The sequence below is a fragment of the Dipodomys merriami genome, unplaced genomic scaffold (assembly GCF_024711535.1).
Source record: "Dipodomys merriami isolate MVZ:Mamm:240054 unplaced genomic scaffold, mDipMer1.0.p SCAF_13, whole genome shotgun sequence".
NCBI lineage: Eukaryota > Metazoa > Chordata > Mammalia > Rodentia > Heteromyidae > Dipodomys > Dipodomys merriami.
In genome coordinates, this window is record NW_027202604.1 from 654206 (window position 1) to 674573 (window position 20368).

The 20368-nt window shown below is 44.2% G+C and overlaps 1 protein-coding gene across 6 annotated transcripts in view; it reads right to left on the reverse strand.

The window, feature by feature from the left end:
* Positions 1-20368, reverse strand: part of Arhgef3 (Rho guanine nucleotide exchange factor 3) — a 359337-nt gene that overhangs the window by 78353 nt on the left and 260616 nt on the right. Inside the window, exon 1 of one of the 6 annotated variants that reach the window (XM_070018475.1) lies at positions 2866-3071. The exons of the other annotated variants lie outside the window; for them this stretch is intronic. Within the exon in view, the coding sequence (XP_069874576.1) occupies positions 2866-2961 (96 nt within the window). The 5' untranslated portion in view covers positions 2962-3071. Of the gene's footprint in view, positions 1-2865; positions 3072-20368 lie in introns of those variants that run through there. 6 annotated transcript variants of the gene reach the window in all.

Below are 20368 nucleotides of genomic sequence, written 5' to 3' on the forward strand. Positions count from 1 at the left end.
AGAGCCAGAAGGATCTAGCTAGTTACAGATATTACTATTAAACATATGAGATCCAACCCATTCATCCATGTCCTAAGAAACATCAGATTATGAAGCAGCATTGGATTAACAGACAAGAAATATCACATATACACTGTGTGATCCACATAAAATATTTTCAAAAGTATAAGATTCTTCCTTTAAAGAAAATAAAGATAACATTTAAACATCTATCATTTTTTTTTGCTTTCACTGGGAACTAACACCAAAACAAAAAAGAAAGTATTTAAATTAAATTCCTAGTAGGACTTTTATGATTTGCTTTTAAGAGAAAAAAACTGCATGATTTTTACTCAAGTGGATGGCATTGAATGCACATTGTTGCCTTCTCACTGTTCACTTTTCCCAGCATACTAGTCCTGGGGGACCCATGCTACAAGGACCTTGTTGGCACTATCCTGCCTTTACCACATTGGAAGGAACAGCCACTGCAAGTCTGGGGGCAGGTACTCTGAGAGATACTGCAAGTATCTTTGAAGGTCAAAGCCCTGTTAGTCTGCAAAAGTCTGTGAATAAACCTTGTTTTCTTCTTCTTCTGATTCTGCTTCTCCTTTCTACAAAGAGAGCTGTCAATCTTTTATTTTCTGGGGAATTCATAGTCAATGTGCATAAAGAATGATATAATCGTGTTTTTCAAAAGGCAGATAAGTGAATGCTGTTTTTGTTTAAACATCTACAAATCCTGCTGACACCTACTGGTAGAAAATATATTTTAGTTAAAGGCTTACCAAAAAGCTAGGCCTGCAAAGGTTGGTTGGTTGCCTTTTGTGCTCACAACAAAACCAGGCAACTTCCCCTGAAATGCATTTAGGTTTCTTTTCCCAATTCTGACTCTCTCTATTATCAGAAGGGAGTTTATACTGAATTAATGAAGCCAAGAGATGTCTCTACCTCAAAATGTACAAAGCATATTTTACTATGGTTAAAAACCTCAACAATGTACCTGAATAATATTTAACCACTACCGCCAAAACATCCAATGCCCATCCGTACTCTCACACCAGGACATCCTCACAAAAATGGAAAAGGAGGTCTGGGAAGGTGGCTCACTGGTAGAGCGCTTGCCTTGCATGCCTGAGGCCCTGGGTTCGATTCCTCAGCACCACATAAGCAAAAAGAAAAAAGCCGGAAGTGGTGCTGTGGCTCAAGTGGTACAGTGCTAGCCTTGAGCTTAAGAGCTGAGGGACAGCGCGCAGGCCCAGAGTTCAGGCCCCATGACTAGACCCATAAAAAAAAAATGGAAAAGGAGCAGTATCTTATCTTCTGGGTCTAGCTACTAAGGAGAAAAATTAATATTTGGCCCTTGAGGTATTATGTTTCAGAACACTTGAGATCTACACATGTATATACACTTGAGAACAAGGAAAGATTAAAATAGCTGAATTCACATACGCTCTTAGATAAGCTATTCAAAAATACAGGATCCAGTAAGAGCAAAAAAAGGACTGGTAGACCCCAGAGCTAATCTCATTATCCATTTCTTTGCCAGCTTCTACTTGCTCACTGAATTGGCTGTGCTTTTCTTCCTTCTAGACAGAAGGAGTTTGAAGGGGCACTATTACTCCTCCACTCATTAAAATATGGAAGTTTCCATAGAGAAGTCATGATGTCCATTCTGAGACTGATCAACCTGAATTCTATGCAGGTACCAATTGGTGAAAACTTAAACACAAATCTAAATGCCACTAGAAACCACTACACTCCCAACAGCCACTGGGAACAAAATCTCTATGTGAAAATATTCAATTGAACATAAGTGTTGAGCAGAGAAGTGTTGAGGAGAGAAGTTAGTTTGCACTCAACTGAGTCTACCAGAAACTGACTGGACTCCTGTCAGCTTGGTAGAAGCAATGAATCCCTGTGTATACATACACACTCTTTCAGGTACACATATGACCAGCAGTGATGAGCTGGGTCCTGTGGGTTCCACCATAGCTTGGACCTAACAAAGCTGTGATGTAGTGAAATCCAACGAAGCCTTCTCGACCAACGGAACCCAATCTACCTTTAAGGGCAGTGGGATTTGCCAGAGAAATAACATCCAGGAAGAAAAGGTCAACTGAGCACTAACTGCTCCGGAGGCCTTCACCATACCCTCAAGGCACAGGAAAGTTCCCTTAAGGGGAAATACTTTTATCGTTTCCAAAGCAGCTTCCTACCCACTGGAGTTTAATTCTCCCATCTGGGAGACACTCAAAAGCTACACTTAGCTCCAACCCTGGAGGTAAGTGACCCCTCCCTCCCACCAGACTAGCCACAGGTGACATGGATAATAAGTGCTTGTCCTGTCTTTACTGCCAAATAGCTGCCAGGCCAAGTCTGGCAGGTGAGCTATCTGCACTGGTCCCCAATGACCTCCTTCTGACCCCCCAAGAGGAAAGACTTGCTTAAAAGGTTAGCTCTTCCTGATATCTGCAGAGGGAAGTCCTGGCTTATGGTCTGGGCAGCAGGTTCACCTTCAGCCAGCCCCCCCCCCACCCCCAACCCCCCCCTCCCGCTAGACTGGCTTGTGCAGGAGAGGAAGGAACCAGCAATCAGGCGCTGCTCCCGGCCCCGCAGCACAGGGACAGGGACAGGGACAGGGACAGGGACAGGGGAGGCAGCCCGTGCTCAACCCACACACAAGGGAGAGGAAACCGAAAGACCGGGTCAGGGACGACGAAGGGCGCACACTGAGGGGAGGGGGGAAGAGAGAAAGCCATCAGCACCCGGAGTGAGCGGGGAAGAGAGCGATCCCGGGACCCAGAGGGCTCCAGGAGCTTGCGGGATGTAGCAAAGGACCGGCCGGCTGGGGAGCCCGGAGAGTCAGGGTGGGGGGCGCCCTACCTCGGCGTCCTTGGTCACGCCGCTGCCCAGGGGGACCTCCAGACTGCAGTTGGCCCTCTTGACTGTGAGGTAGAAGGGGTAATCCTTGGCCACCATGGCGGCTGCCGGGCCTGCCCTTTGGGATGTCACCGCTGATCCCAGGCGACCACAAAACTCCCAAGTGAAAGGGGATCCCAGCTCCACGGTGCCGGGCTGCGGCCAGGCGAGCTCTGACTCAGCCAGCCAGCTTCACGCCGGGCGGCCCGACGAGGGCGGGGCCGGGGCGGGCCGCTAGTAGCCCCGCCCACTAGGCGGGTTGGAAACGCCCCCCGGGCGAATACGGGCCGGGCCGGGTCGCCCCCGGCGCCCGACACCTCTCCTCATTCTTCCCCGGTGGAAGAGACGGCGGGTACCAAGAGGGACGCGGCGCAAGCCACGGCAGGAACACCAGCTCACAGGCGCTAATATTCTGGTTTGCCTCAGTTCCAGGTCAGACGACAGGCACTTAAACCAAAAAATGATTGGAGTAGTAGTCCAAAGAGAAAAATGCACCTATTTTAAGCGTGCAATCGCGGAGTTCTGACACACACCTTCGTAGACATCTCCACAATCGGGACACAAAACATTTCCCCCCACCCCACCCCCGCAGGGCCCTCTAGATCCTCACCCTGCACCCTCTCCAGAATACAAGGAGGAGGGTAAGAGGCATCTGACACAAAGAAGGGCAACCAGAAGGGTCTGTTTCCAGTCCACAGCTGTGTAGCCATGGCCCTGCCCTGCCACACCTTTTGGGATCTTTTCTAGAGAACCATGGACCAAGGGAGAGGTGCTTGCAGCAGCCCCTGTCTGGATAGTAAACAAAAACAAACAACAACAAAAAAACCACAAGGCAGTGGGAATAGCCGTCCATAGGGTGAGCTTACATAAACTTTCCTCCTTAGGAATGCCACGCAAGATTTCCCATGTGTTGGACTTGGTTTAAAAATAGTTGCAGTAGGCTAGGGTAAGGGGGGAGCCTCGGTAATAGAGCATGCTAATAGTGGTGAAGCCCTGGGTTCAATTCCCAGTGCCAAAGAGGGTGGTGAACAGGGAGGTCCTGAGTGGTGGCCCAGACCTATAATCTAAGCTACTTTGGGGACAGAGATTAGGAGTGTCATGATTCATGGCTTGTAGGGGCACAAAGTAAGATCTCTATCTCAATCAACAAGACAGACATAGTGCTTCATGCTGTAATCCTAACTAGACAGGAAGAATAAAATATAAGGACCACAGTCCAGGCTAGCTCCTAACAAAACCCAAGACTATAACTGGCACAGACCCACCCTCTCAACTAGGACACTCTAACCATCTAGCCAGCTCAGGAATGAGCTCTGATCCCTAGTGAAACTTGATTGCTGGGCCTTGATCTTCAGTTGAAAAATGTATTTACAGCTCTCGATGAGAAGAGTCACCCAGCAAAGTCCCACAGTCATGAGTCTGGCTGATTCCTGCAGTATCCCCAGGACCATAAATCCTAAGAAATCTCAAGTTTTACTACAATTATAAAGAAAAACCACATTGAATGATATGGATATATATTTTGTTATCCATATACATTTCCTTTTGTTGTTGTTGGTGGTGGTCGTGGGGCCTGAACTCTGAGCCTGAGCACTGTCCTTCAGCTCTTCAGCTCAAAGCTAGCGCTCTACCACTTGAGCCACAGCACCACTTCCGGCTTTTTCTGCTTATATGGTGCTGAGGAATCGAGCCCAGGGCCTCATGCATGCAAGGCAAGTACTGTACTATTGAGCCACCTTCCCAGTCCTACATTTTCTTTTAAAACATGCTTTTTCTGCCTTCTAACCTAACATATACACAGCAACCTAAGGCTTTTACACTATACATGCAGGCGGAGACAATACACACACACACACACACACACACACACACACACACACACACGCACACACAGAATGCTAATGATCTGAAGCTATTTGATCTGAAGTCTGCAAAAGGCATAAGCTCCAAAATGACTATGAAAACATGGAAATATGGAATCTCCTAAGGTGATCTGGTTCTTCGAAGCTTCTGCTAGCCTGATTCATGCCCCTAAATAGGATTCTGGTATTCAAGTACCTATATTTTGATGGGAAAAAAACTTGTAAACTCAAGTTGGCAACTTTGGGTACATATAAGCTTCAAGACCAGATATGATGGTTTACACATGTAATCTCAGCTGCTCAGGAGGTAGAGATTTGGATGACTGTGGTTTGAGACCAACCTGGGCAAAATAGTCTCAAATAGCCAGGTGTGGTAGGTCACACCTTTAATCTCAGCTATATAGGAAGTATAGGCATGAGGCCTACAGTATGAAGTTGGCCTGGGTAAAAATGTGAAACTGTATCTGAAAAATAATTTAACTGAGAAAAAAAAATAAAGGCTTGGAGGTGTGGCTTCAATAGTAGAGTGTCTGCCTAACAAGTGTGAGATCTTAAGTTCAAATCCCAATACAGTTCCCCTTCCCCCAGTATTTTTCATTGGTATTTTTGACCACATGCAATATTCACCTTATTCCCTTACTTCAGAAACCCTCCCTTGTGTAATCCACTGTTCCATTAAGTGCTCTGGGGTCTGCCTGGGATTCTAAGCAGGGTGTGTATGTCCAAAGCCTGTCAGAAAACAGGCTGCTCAGAGTACAGTTCTCAAGTACACTCCCGTGGGAAGTGTCACAGTTGAGAGCAGCTGGTCCAGCCCTGCAGTGCTGCCAGGCAGGCAGCCTGAGGAGGGAGGCCCGCACTGCACTCTTCATCCTGCCTGCATGTTGTGTTTATGGGCTTAGGAACAAGACTGCCTTAACAGGCTGCTCCACTCAAAGCAACAGCACAAAGTTCCTTTCAGAACTTGCCTTCAGCACAAGCAGTTTTAATCCTATAAAGCGCCTCACAGTCGGATAGGGTTCCCCACAAGCCAAGAGCCTAGAGACTGGAATAAAAGAGCCTGTTCTGCATTTCCAGGATGGGTGCCAAGTGCAGGGCTGTGTTCTTGCCTGTGCTGGGAGGGATATTTGTGCTGCTGGTGGAGGGTGGGCCTCCACACCCACGTCCACCACTGGTGGTTAGACCCTTTTAGACTAGCTGAAGGCCAGGAGCCCACCTACTGAGCCCTCAACACCTCAAATTCTAGTGCTGTGAACCTTGAGCCCAACAAACCTGGCACGATGACCCATCACAACCTTATCAGTGCCACACTTCTTATCAGATTTAGGTTGCTTTTTTTCCTAAACATCCATTAGTTCATTTGTTTTCCCATCCATCCATCCATTCATCCATCCATCCATCCATCCACCCATGTATCCATCATATTCTGAGAGCTTCCTGCAGGTCAGATGTATGATTGCCTTTCTCTTACCTCTCTTTCTTTACCCATTCCAGAGCCTACATACCAGGCACATCTGCTCAAGGAATATGATCCATTTTAAGACATGGCCTTAGAGCTGTGACCTCTGATGTACATTTGCAGAGGAAGTTTAAGTGACAATAGCTGGTGCCTGGGCTTCTCTGGTATCTGGACCATTGCTTCTACCTGCTAATTTCACATGGTCTTGTAGGTAACATGCTGGGCACAACCATGTTCCACTTCTCCTGTCATCTTGCCATTTAGGAGACATTTCCAGTGAATAATAAAGCTCTTTCTTTCTGCGACTTCAGTCTTGATGAGGAGCGAGAGGAGGGAGAAGCCTGAAGTTCTGGCAGAGAATCCTGAGAGATCAGGACTGGGGTTTATTGCTAGCCATGTATAAATGGTACCAGAGGTGCCCTGATCACATCTAAAACTATACATTGTTATTCATCTCCTCTACCTGGTATACAATAAGCTCTTGGCTAGATTTATGAAAATGCACACTTGAATCTTTCATTCTCCTAAAGAGCTTGTTTTCTGAAAGTCTGAAAAACCGGTTAAGTGATAAAAAAAAATCTTTTTCCTGATTGAGCTAATCCTCCAGATTACTAGTTGTAATGCAAAAAAAACTAATAAAAATTAGTTATGAAAATTAATTTGCTGTGATATACCGCACACTTGTGAGTTTCTTACCCTCTAGTTCCCTGTATCATTTGTTCACAGCCAGGGCTGATTCTGTCCCCTGGGGACATTTGGCAATGTCCAGATACCTTTCTGATGGCCTGGGGAAGATGCTAAGGTCCCACTGGTATCCAGAGAGTGAGCAGAGCCAAGGAATATGGGTAAATAGTTAAAATGCCCAGGCTAACTGTCCCCAGATCCATCATTCCAGCAGAGTTCCTCTTGAGAAGCTTCGCATTAAAGAGAGAGTGAAGCTGAAAGACATATCAGAGCCAAGAAATCTGTTGGCTTTGACCTCAGAGATCTTTTCCCCTTAGACCTTGATTAGTGTCAGATGTCAGCTTAAGCTAAGCAGAGCAAAGAAACTGAGCACAAAGAAGACCACTGCTTCCACAGTGCCCAAGCCTGCCTCTCAGCTATACAACAGATCTCAGGAAATGCAAAAAGGATAAAAGAATAAAGAGAAATCTAGGAGCAAGGAGGCTTGGGGAAACAGAAAAGTTTCTCAAGCTGCTTCAGAAACAAAAATGCACTTAAAACCAACCAACCAGTGGAAGCTAGGAACCAGGGGCTCAAGCCTAGCTACCTGGAGGCTGTGATCTGAGCATCAGGGGTTGAAGCCAGCAACATTCCCAACACTCTTATCTCCAATTAACCAGCAAAAAGTCAGAAGTGAAAGTGAGACTTAGTGGGCAGAGTGTCAGCCTTGAGCAAAAAAGCCAAGTGAAAATACAAGGTTACGAGTTCAAGCCCTAGTACTGGAAGAAGAAAGAAGGATGAAGAAAAGTCCAGTGAAAATTAGTTTTAATGAAATATAGTTAAATACAACTAGAGATGGGGAAAGTAATTTTTCAAATTGGACTCTTTGCCATCATATTCAGTTGTTTTAGAGAGAAAAAAATGCAAACTCTGATCAAAAGTCCCAAAGGTTCCAGTACTTCTTGATCTGAAGCATTTGCAGCTATGTAGCAGGTGTGTCAAATCCAATATCAATCAAGAGTTTACATTAAGACTCTATACCATGTGCAATTTGAATGTAGCCATCGGCAGGTTTATTTAGTTTAAAAAATAAGTGAGCCCTTAGGAAAATTTCTGTTTAGTATTAAAGAATTTTTGACCTGACACATAGGATAAATTTGTTTGAAAGTTACATATTTGGAGACCAAGAATTCAATAAATTTGCTCTATTCCAAAATTACTTATTCTCCTCAGCCTATAGCTAAGGTATACATCTGTGGAGGATTATATATCTATATTATGTGGAGGAATTAGTATCTGAACTGCTAAGGGTGGCTTTAGACAAAGGTGTTTTCCATGTCCTATAAAATCAGCAAAGTGCTGTATTTTATTCCACCTAAGATGTCACTGACTGTATAATATCTGTTATTATTTAATATATGTCTTTAATCCTGGAAGTTGGAGATCAGGAGGATTGTGGTTTGAAGCCAATCTCTACAAACAGCTAGCAAGATTTCATCTTAATCAATAGCTGGTACAGTGGTGTGTGCCTGACATTTCAGCTAAGCTTGAGGCAGAATGATTGAGGTTTGGCCAGTCCAGGCAAAAAAGTTTGCAAGATACCAATTTAATAGAAAAGACTGAGCATGGTGATTCATATTTGTAATCCTAAACTATGATAGGATAACAATCCAAAATGAATGGAAAAAAAGACCCTATCATAAAAGTAACCAGAGCAAAAAAGGGCTCTTAAGCAGGCCTATCAAGACAAAACCCTGAGTTCAAACCCCAGTACTGTCAAAAAAGAAATTATATTGTCAAATGAATTATATCATGCAAACACTTGTAAGAATGGTAGTTTTAGAGCAGTTAAAATGTGAGAGGAAACTGATGTTGGTGCTCATGCCTATAATCCTACTCATGAGGCTGAGATGTGAGGATCACCATTCAAAGCCAGCCTGGGCAGGAAAGTCTCCAATTAGCCACTAGAAAACCAGAAATGGCATTGTGGCAAAAAGTGGTAGAGTTTTAGCTCTGAGCAAAAAAGCTCAAAGACAGTGCCCAGGCCTCAAGTTCAAGCCCCACGAACCAAAGGGGGGAAAAGTGAGAGGAGAATAAGGGAAGGAATGAGTAGGGAAGGGATGGGTAAGAATATTGAAAGGAATAACATTGATCAAGACATATTATATTCATAAACTGCTTTGTTAAATGGCAACTCATTTGAAAAACTACTTAAAGATAGTAAAAATAAAGTAAAATTGCCAGAGGAAATCTGAATAGCAATGCTCATATGAGCAGGCCTCCATGTGAGAACCTGCAGGAGTATAGGGGGGCATTTCCACGGACTGTTTGTAGCAAAGTCAACTGAGGAACTTATGAATTGTCCCTGGGCCTCATGTGGTGTCGACTGGATTGGCAACTTTTGAAGTAGAGCCCAGAAATTTGTATTTTCATGAACACCCCGAAAGGACACTGCTATAAATTGAATTAACAGCATGTTACTATGAACTAGAATTACCTGGAATCTCCCACAAATCCTGCTCCCCTTGTTCCCACCCTTCCTATCAGAAATGTAGTCACTGACCTTTAGGCCAAGTGGGCCCAGAGGTAATTAGCTCAATGGTCATAGCAGTAAAGTGGGCTGGGCACAAGTAACAAAGCATTTGCCCACCAATATGCTGGGTTCCATCCCTAGCACCACAGAAGCAAAATTCAGACTGGGAAATGCTTATTTGTTCATGGAAGGGCAGGTTCTCCACATCTGGATGTATCAGGAGCATAATGAAAACTGCCATCTAAGCCACCCACCAGGAGACATGTTCTGGTGCTAGGGATGTGATTTACAATCTGGCATCCAGGGCTCCAATTAAGAACCTGCTTATCTTCATCGCCAAGGGGTATAAGTGCTTTACAGTTTTTAAGAAATTAGCAGTGGAGAATGAAAGGAGAGTACTTGGCTTGAGATGTTTACCTGAGAAAAGGCCTGAGGCCTGGGAGGTGGGGGAGGGGAGGAGGTTGCTCCCCAACAGGCCTTAATTATAGAATGAGTCAAACCAGCAGAACCAGGCTGAGGGACTCTTGGCTATGTGTCATTTGGTGAGAACTGAAGCCCGCAGTGTGTGCTACAGGGCAGCCAGTGGCCCATTGGCTGAAGGGATCCAGATGAGTTCTACAGAGCTGATGGGGACAGGCAAGTGTACTCACTGAGAACTCTGGTTAATGAAGTGGGAGCCAAATTATGGAAACTTCTGTTTTACTCCCCGGACCCCTCTCACATCCAAGTTCAGGCTTAGCAAAGAGTTTTCACCTGTCCACAATTCTGACCTAACCCAACAGGAGGATGAACTGAAGCCTGACTGTCCATTTATCATTGCCCTGTTATTTGGTTCTTCAACTCTTGTGGTTTGGCCTAGTTAATTTCTCTCCACCAAGGTCATCTGTGTTCCCCAAAGCAGAGGGCTACCTGTGTTGTGTCCCCACAGCATGGAGTATCTCTTTCCCCACTCATCCTGCCCACATTGACTGTCTGGTCTACCACAGCCCTTAAGGGGACAAGGACCTCATCCAGCTTGCTCATCTCTATAGATCTAGCCCCTGTGGCTGGGGTGGCACCTGTCAACAATGGATCCCTATTTGTTGAGATGAAGATTACACTGAAAAGGCTGATCAGAGCAGATGGAGGAGGAACAGAGCATTGTTACTGTCTCTGAGACAGGACCACAAAGCCACATGCAGATGTCCACTGAGGGTGGCTGGAAATTTGAAAGGATACACATATGTACTTAATGTTTATATTAATTGAAGGCTCCAAAACTCATGGCAAACACTTTGAGAGATGGCTTCTACAGCTGAGGCTGTGGGGACCCCTCAGATGTTGTAAGAGTTAGCATTTCCCTCAACTTTTTAGGTGAACTTGCAAAGGAAGACTGAGACTGGAGGCCCAGGAATGTCAAATTATTTCTTTCCAAAGATACCCTGCAATATGCCCATCTGTCCTCTCCTCTTCCCTTTATTTTCCTTCTGAAAGAGAGAGAGAGAGAGAGAGAGAGAGAGAGAGAGAGAGAGAGAGAGAGAGAGAGAGAGAGAGAGAGGAGAAAGGGAGGGAGGGAGGGAGGGAGGGAGGGAGGGAGGGAGGGAGGGAGGGAGGGAGAACACACATGTGTTCTGAAGGCTGAAGCCCTACCACTTGAGCCACACCTCCACTTCTGGCTTCTTGCTTAATTGGAGATGAGAATCTCAGATTTGTCTGCCTAGGCTGGCTTTGAATCTCAACCTCAGACCTTAGTTTACTGAGTAGCTAGGTCTACAAGTGTGAGCCACCAATACCTGGTACCGTCTTAGGTCTTTGATTCCACATTAAGCTTTCAATTTTTTTTTCAACTTTTCATGCTCATACTAGTGTTCTATACAGTGAATCTGTGTTCTCCTGAGGGGCTAGCTTCTTTTTGGGGTGGGGGAGGAAGAGCTGTCCCCCCTATTTTGGTACCAGTAGTAGTAGGACTTGAACTCAGGGCATGGGGGCCATCCCTTAGCTTTTTAACTCAGGGCTAGTACTCTACCACTTGAGTCACAGCTTCACTTCCTGCTTTTTGGTGGTTAACTGGAGCTAAATCTCAAAGACTTTCCTGCCCAGACTAGCTTCAAACAGCGATCCTCAGCTCTCAGTCTCCTGAGGAGCTAGAATTACAGGCATAAGCCAGCATCCTCCTCCTTCCTTAATCCTTCCTCTCTCTCTCTCTCTCTCCCTCCACCCCCCCCTCCTTGAGATAGGGGCTTCACTATATTGACCAGACTCGTCTTGAAATCCTAGGCTCACGTGGTCCTCCAGCCTCAGTATCCCAAAAGCTAGCTAGCTTGTTTTCCATCTCAGTCTTCGAAGAGGTGCTTAAGAGCCCCCTCTGGCTTCAAGATAGTACATGGTGAACCAAACTCATCTGTCAGTGAGTGGGAGGAGAGCGGGAAGGAGGCAGGAGAATTAAAATTGTAAAACCAACCTCATGTGGCTTGCTTCTTGAACTTTAATAACCCTGAGCTGCCTGCAGGCTGAGAAAAACCAAATGTGATGGCAGGTATAAGAATTGCTTTGGTGCCAGGAAAATGCAGTAAGACATAACTTTTACAAGGTAGGCAATGAATAAATGCCCTACAGGAACAAAACAGGCTCTTAACATCTCCAGATTTGCCAGCCAGATGCCTGAAATGTTGGCTTAAGTGCATTCACAACATTCACCTGACAAGGATTCCACTTGAAGGTGGAACCATCTTCTACTAGAAACAATGGCCAGAGAGATGGGGTTTTATGATTCAGGGGATTCATATTTTCATTGCTACATCAAGACCCATTTTAATGCAAGCTGAAGGGTTTCCACAGGGTAAGCATGTTTTCTAGAATTTTTTAAAAGGACTAACATTCAACATACTACCTCCGTTACTGAAAGAACTTTCTTTCTCTCCTGGTTGGGGAGGGATCTAATGCTGTCCTGTGGTATTATCGAAAAGATCTGAAATGACAACTCATTTGGATTCTGTTCTTATGAAATGGTTTGGGGTGTCTTACTACATTTTACTCTCACAAGTGTTAAAGGAAGTACCTGTCATCAAAATTCAAAAATAAATATAAAAATAATGCTAGCAGAGCTAAAAATCCCAAGGGGATCAGCATTTTGCTTCAGTTTCCTGTTCATAAAACTTTATAAAAACAATCCACTAATTTAAAAAGTCCACAACAACATGTCATATTCTTTTCCTACATGCCTGCCTCATGTCCCTTTGCAATGAGGTGCTCTAGCATTTCTTTAATGATGGGCTCCATATTCCATGGCCCTTTCTTCCTGTGGTCCCTGTCCCATTGCTCTCATTCCTGAATTCACTCCAGCCTCTACCTTAGGAGCTAAGCAGACATGCCAACTTTCTCCTTTTATCTGTCCAGAAGAGTCCAACCATCCATCCCAGCTGGAAGTGGGAATCATTCAGGCTTCCTTCCCCTAAGTTAATTTCTACTTCTTGAGGAATTTTCTTTTTTTCTTTTTCTGTGCCAGCCCTGGGGCTTGAACTCAGGGCCTGGCCTATAGCTTTTTTTTGCTCAAGGTTAGCATTCTACCACTTGAGCCATAGATCCACTTCCAGATTTTTGGTGGTTAAGAGTCTCACAGACTTTCCTGTCCAGACTGGCTTTGAGCCATGATCCTCTCAGCTCTCAGCCTCCTGAGTAGCTAGAATTACAGTTGTGAATCACCAGTGCCAGGCCTGAAGAAACTTTTAATAAAGAAGTTTATATTACAAAATCACCAAGTAAAGGCAAAACCCACAGTCTGTTCTAGCATACTGAAAAATAAGATACATGCACTGCTTGTGACACTAATATTTAAAGAACAAGAAATTTTCCTCCTAACCTGGCTCTTTAGCAAAACTGTTTTTGTTGGTTTGTTTTATTTAGCAGTGCTGGGTATTAAACCTAGGACCTTGTATGCTCATGGCAAGTATTCTACCCCTGAGCTACACACTCCAGCCCTGTAGTAAAATTTTCTGTGTGGAATAGTCAACATACCACCTTCTGGTTCCTGGTAAAGTGAGGAAGAACATAAGCTTATGAGTGAGAAGCCTAGATTCAATACCAAGCTTTCATTGGCTGGGTGTATGGCTTTGGACCACTTGCCTAGTGGTCCAAACCTTAGTGATAACAAGCATCAGTTTAATCACCAGCCAGATACTGGTGGCTCACACTTGTTATCCTAGCTACTAAAGAGGCTGAAATCTGAGGATCAAAAAGTTCAAAGACAGCCCAGGCAGAAAAGTCTGACATTCTTATCTCTAGCCAAAAGCTGGAAGTGGAGCTGTGGCTTAAGTGGTAGAGTGCTCAAGTACTGGTGTGCATGAATGTGCTCCACGTCCCCCCCCCCCCCCGCCAAATTGTCTGTAAAATGAGCATATGAAAGCTTCAGGGCTTAAATAAAAGTTAAAAAAAACTCACAAAAACATGTGGATAATTTAATGACATAATACATAGAAATCCTAGTGTTATGTATATAGTAAAGAGATTCATTTTGCCATTAAAATGAATTGGAGGAGGGTGGATTTAGAGACTTTTCCAGCATCAATGCTTTCAAAGGGATTAATTCTTTACTTTAGGCCCATAATTTCCAGTATGATTTGATTATTGGACATATAAAAGATGCAGCACAGTGAAAAATTAATCAAAATTGGAGGCTAGAGCTCCACCATTAAGTCTGCTGTGTGACCTCAGGCAGGTCAAGTAGCCTCTCCAAGGTGTAGACTCTTGAAATAAAAAAAAAAAAAACAAGCAAAAGTATTTCATCTTTAAATTTGTTTCTGTGATTCTAAAAAAGAACATTTGGAGAACTGTCTTGACGTTATACTATTTTATTTCAGGAAAGTCTTCAAATAACAATGATAGTATTTCATACTGATGGCAGCACCTCAGTCTAAAATCAGCACATTTGGAATTGGTGGCCTATACTTTTTAGTTAGTTGAGAGTAGTAATATCCCATAAGGACACATTAGAATATTAAGTTTTTCAGAAAATGCACATTCATACCAGTCAATAGCAATATAAGAAAGAGGTTGAAGTAGAGAAAACGGAGAGAGGCCACAAATGGGATGAAACTGGCCTAAAATATACCACTGTCACTTAAAATAGGTATGTGGCCCAGTGTCTGTGTTATCTATATGACACTACATTTGGGTCTACTGTCTTCTTCCTCCAGCTTGTGACAACTATGAAAGCTATCATCTTCTCCTCATGGACTGCTGGCTCCGGCTGCCTGTGACTCTTCCTCAGTCATAACTTCCTTTGTGCTCTTCTGGAGTGCTGCTCCTACCCTGGGGCAGGACTGTTCTAGCTCTATTCTGGATATCATTGTGTGGTTGCCAGCACGAGAGGATGGGACTCTGGGCAGCCTCCAGACCAACTTGTGACAAAAAAGTATTAGTGATGATACTGCATACTTACAAAATTTAGAAGTACAAACAAAAAACATATGGTAGCAATGTCCTATAAGTAACAAGTGGCCTGCTCAATAAAGCTTTATTATTCTTTACTTCTGGTTTATGCCCCCCACCCCTTGCTTCAATATTGAAGATTTAACTCAGGACCTTATGCTTGATAGGCAAGCACTCTACTATTTGACCCATGCCCTGCTTTTAGTTCTGTTTTTGTTTTTTTGGTCAGTCATGGAGCCTGAACTCTGGGCCTAGGCACTGTCCCTCAGCTCTTCAGCTCAAGGCTAGTACACTACCACTTGAGCCACAGCTTCTCTTCCATTTTTTTCTGCTTATATGATGCTGAGGAATTGAACCCAGGGCCTCATGCATGCCAGGCAAGGACCACAGTGCCACCTTCCCAGCCCCTTTAGTTCTGTTTTATCGATAGAATCTTGCACTACATTTATCTGGCTGATCTTGGACTGTGATCTCCCTACTTCTACTGTTTAAGTAGATGTAAATAGAATTATAGGAATGTACCACATGCTCAGCCTAGCTTCATTAAAACATTTGTTTTTTCCCATTAAGCTATAAGCTCCACAACAGCAAGAATCATGACTCTCTTGTTCAAGGCTGCATCCTCAGTACCAAAAAAAAAAAAAAAAAGGGAGAGGGGAGCAAATGAGAAGAACTCAATAAATAAGGCTGATATTTGATGGGGAACTGCCTGTCATTTGCTATTCCTTGAATCTATATGAAGTCACTCAGGTAACCTTCACAGCAATCCTGTGTGTTTCTGTAGTGGGAGAAACTGAGGTACGGGGAGTTCAAGCAACTTGCTCAAAGTCCCACAGCCAGAAAGTGTCAGACTGGGGTCCAAATGCAAGTATTTTGCTCCCAGAATCTAGGGTTCTAATTATGAAATGGACATTTTGTGGGCCACTTACCCATCAGCATAGTTTGATGCCCCAGCTTGTGATACTCAGGGTCCAGGATTCAAGCCTGGGATGTAACTGAAAGAGTAAGGATCCACTGAAATAAGGATACAGGATGACCCATTGTAACAATGAGATGTACAAGACAGTATGTTGAAAATGAACTTCACAACTTTGCGGGGTTGGGTGGGGTAGGAGGAGGGGGAGGAGTTGGGGAGGTGGGGAGGAAAGGGATGGTGGAGGAAAAATAAAGGAGGGTATAACAATGCTCAATAGGAAATGGACTCCTTACCTTACTCATGTAACTGTAACTGCTCTGTACAGTATCTTTGCAATAAAAATATATATTAAGAACAACAACAAAAAAAGAGTAAGGATCCATGGGTTCAAATACTAGCCTAGAGATTCTGCACTGACCCTGGCCAAGCCCTGGTCACTACTTTTCCCAGCTGGTCTACCAGGGGGCTGGAATGTCACTCTGGGCATAATGTTACATCAAGACAAACCCAGGGTACATGACTGTGTTCTTTGTCTACCACTGAACTATCTCCAACCATCAAGCAAGCAAGTTACTCAATCTCTTAGAACCTCAGTTTCCTCATCTACAATTAGGATATAATAGACACTACTTCAAATAGCAGAGGTACACATTAGACAGAAGCTGAGTAAAGGGCAGACACATAATAATTACAAAAGCAGTAGCTAGATTTACTATAGGCAGACAGAGCTGGGTAGTTAGACCAGGGAAGGAAAGGATACTTTCAAAGTCCAGTATCAAAAAGCCTGAAACTCAAAGCATTTCTAAGGATTGGCTACATATGTGCCACATTCCCCAGGCAACAATCTCACACATCAGATTAATTGTTCAAACACAGATAGGTTTGAGTTAACTGTGGACAAGACAAAATGCACCATTGTGATTTGGGAAGATCACCTCTGAGTGCTGAAAAGCTAGAGAACAACATTAGACGTCATTTGCTACCAAACATGTGGTAAGCATTCCCTTGGTGAATTCTCACAGCCTGTGGAAGAGGGTACTTCCTCTGTTCCATAGATTAAGGCAGAAACATTTAAATAACTTGCTCATAGTCACAGAGCTGGCAAATAGCTACAGCAGAACTTTGTCTTTCTAAAATGCATTATCAGAGTCTTAGCTATGCAGCCACAGCCCTGCCCAGGGACAGATGGCCTCAGTGGGCCTCAGATTCCCCAGGACAGCTGTGCCCACAATATAGGCAGGTCGCTTTACAAGAAGGCCACATATGTGAGTTTGAGTCACCTTGGGCTTAAGTGCCTGTTCACTCACAGGTTCTCACTACTATGGAAGAGTCTTATAACTTTCTGAAGCCCTGTTTTGATCAAACAGAATGTATTGGATTAGTTTCTCAATCCAAGTCTGTGGAACACTAATTGCTTACATATTCTGCCCAGGAGGTCACAGACATCATGAGCTGACCCTCTGGTTGGGTGAGTGGAATACATTTGTTAGCAAATAGAACCAGTTACCATCAATTTCTTCCACCTCAAAAATTCTAAAGTTTCCTGGGCACTGGTGGTTCACACCTGTAATTAAAACTACTCAGAAGGCTGAGGTCTGAAGATTGCAGTTTGAAATCAGCCTGGGTAGAAAAGTCTGAGACTCTTATCTTCAATTAACCACCAAAAAGCTGTGGAGCTGTGGCTCAAATGGTAGGATGCCAGAATCAAGTGGGGGAAAAGCTAAGGGACTATATCCAGGCCCTGAGTTCAAGCCGCAATACCAGCATACAACAAAAATCTGAAATTTTCCTGGCAGGGAGAGAACAAGGAAGAGAGAAACTTAGGGGAGTCATAGGAAAGAATTCAGGGTGCTAACCTTGAAGCTGAGTTTGTACAGCAGTCATGATGTCCCACTTTGCTTGTAAGCTTATTTGGAGGTACTCTGGGATGAGGAATCTGGTGGTCTTAATGGGGAAGAAAGCAAAATTCCCTTCTCTTGAAATGATCAGCATTACATACAGCAAGTATTCAATAAATGAGGAAAGAAATTAAAATGAAAAGTAAACTGACCTGGATTGAACTAACAGAAGTTGAGCTGCTGCTTGGAGATGCATGAATAAGTCAAGAACACTAACAAGTTCTTTTGTATTCAGCTACCCACTCTGCCATAAGCCATTTCTAGTCTCAAGATCCAGTTCATTTCTCTCCCAGTGGGGTAACCACAGGTAACCTCCCCACCCCCCAGCTGCTTCCCACACACTTCGAATCTCAACAAAGGGCAACTGTAGGTAGAAAAGCTAAGGAATTCTTGTTTTCATCTATATCTCTGCCCAGAATAGTGGCAAATCCTGTTTCCTATGTTTCCCTTAGTTCTTAGAGCTCAAAGGATAAAGTGCTCCCATAAGAAAGGAATAAGGGGGGCTGGGAAGGTGGCTCAGTGGTAGAGGGCTTGCTTTGCATGCCTGAGGCCCTGGGTTCGATTCCTCAGCACCACATAAGCAAAAAGAAAAAAGCCGGAAGTGGAGCTGTGGCTCAAGTGGTAGAGCACTAGCCTTGAGCTGAAGAACTGAGGGACAGTGCCCAGGCCCAGAGTTCAGGCCCCATGACCAGACCCCCCCCCCAAAAAAAAGAAAGGAATATGGAAGAAAGGGGAGGGGGAGCCATTACTATATATACATAGCTTTATTTATTTATTTATTGAGCAAGACCTGGGGCTTGAACTTTGGGTTTGGGCACTGTCCTTGAGCTTCTTTTGATCGAGGCTAGTACTGTACCACTTGGGCCAAAGCTCTACTTCTGGCTTTTCTTTGCCGGGGGTGGGGGGGTGGGGGGGAAGGGGTAGTTTACTGCAATTAAGAGTCTCACAGACTTTATTACCCAGGTTGGCATTGAACCGTGATCCTCAGCTCTCAGCCTCCTACAGAGCTAGCATTACAGGTGGGAGCCACTGGCAACTGGCTAATTTTTTTCATTCAAATAAAAGAAGTCTTTTCTTCCCAAGAAAGGTAACAGTACTAACTTGAGGTGGACCTGCTGAAGTGTTTTTAATCTATAAACACTGAGAGTGACCACAGCCTTGAGGAATTGCTGTTGCTTTCATTCTAAAGCAGGACTTCAGACTAATCCAGTCTCCTGACTCCCAGCTGATGGATTACAATGAAATCAGGCTGTCATGTGCCATGTCCCTCAGGTCACAAAATGATTGTGTCATAGGTGCTCAATAAATATTTGCTGAGGGCTGGGAAGGTGGCTCAGTGGTAGAGCGCTTGCCTTGCATGCCTGAGGCCCTGGGTTCGATTCCTCAGCACCACATAAGCAAAAAGAAAAAAGCCGGAAGTGGAGCTGTGGCTCAAGTGGTAGAGCACTAGCCTTGAGCTGAAGAACTGAGGGACAGTGCCCAGGCCCAGAGTTCAGGCCCCATGACTGGACCAAAAGATAAAATAAATAAATAAATAAATAAATAAAAAATAAATAAATATTTGCTGAATGAATTACAGAACAAAAGGAAGAGACCTCTAACCACATATCACATTGATAAAATTGATACAATAGACATTTAAAAGTTTCTGAGCTAGAGGTGTGGCTTAGCAAGTGGGACCCTAGGTTCAATTGCTGGCAACACACACACACACACACACACACACACACACACACACACACACACACACACACACACACACACACACACACACACTTTATGTTTTTAAAAATAAACTCTCAAGTTTCTCTACAGTATTACCCATTATTCAAATCTTAGACCAAGTTTTCCTCTGAGCAGTCCTTCCACATCAGCTCAGCCCCAGGAGACCAAGTCTTCTTGGGAGTTCCCACACAGCTCATTGAAGTCATTTACTAGTCACGTTCTGCCTAGTGATTTCTTTTTTGTTTTTTTCTTTTGGCTTTTTTCTTTTTGCTTATGTGGTGCTGAGGAATGGAACCCAGGGCCTCAGGCATGCAAGGCAAGTGCTCTACCACTGAGCCACCTTCCCAGCCCCATTGCCTAGGGATTTCTTTTGAGTTACTAATCATCTGGTAGTGACACAATGTTTCAAAGCATTTCTCTACCTAAAATCCCTGCCTAGAACCCCTGGAGGGCAGAGCCTGGCCCATCTGCCTCCCTCCCTCCACAAGTGTTCTTGCCAGACTAAGCAAGGGTCTTCTAGAGCTGTACTAAGAAAGGAATGATTCCAACAGAAGGATTTTAGGCCACTATTCTTACTTCTTTCTATATTCAACTTCTTCTAACAGTTTAAAGGTCTTGGTACTGTCCTGGTGTCAGGGAGGCCAGTCATACTGGCCCAGGTGAGTTGTCCAAGACTCTCTCTCCTGAGGGCAAACTGTGAACATCTTCAGCCCCATCAAAACACTTTATGAAGCCAGGCAGCTGAGGCTCTTGCCTATAAACCTAGCTGTTCAGAAGGCTGAGCTAAGGAATCACAGTTCAAAACCAGTCCAGTCAGAAAAGTCCATGAGACTTTATTTCCAATTAACCAGCAAAATGCCAGACTAGAAACATGGCTCAGTGATAGAACACCAATTGTGAATAAGCAAGCTGAGCAAGAGCAAGAGGCCTTGAGTTCTAGCCTTAGATTTGGTGTACACGTGCATGTGTGTGTGCGTGCGCACGCGTGCGCACACACTTGCACGACTT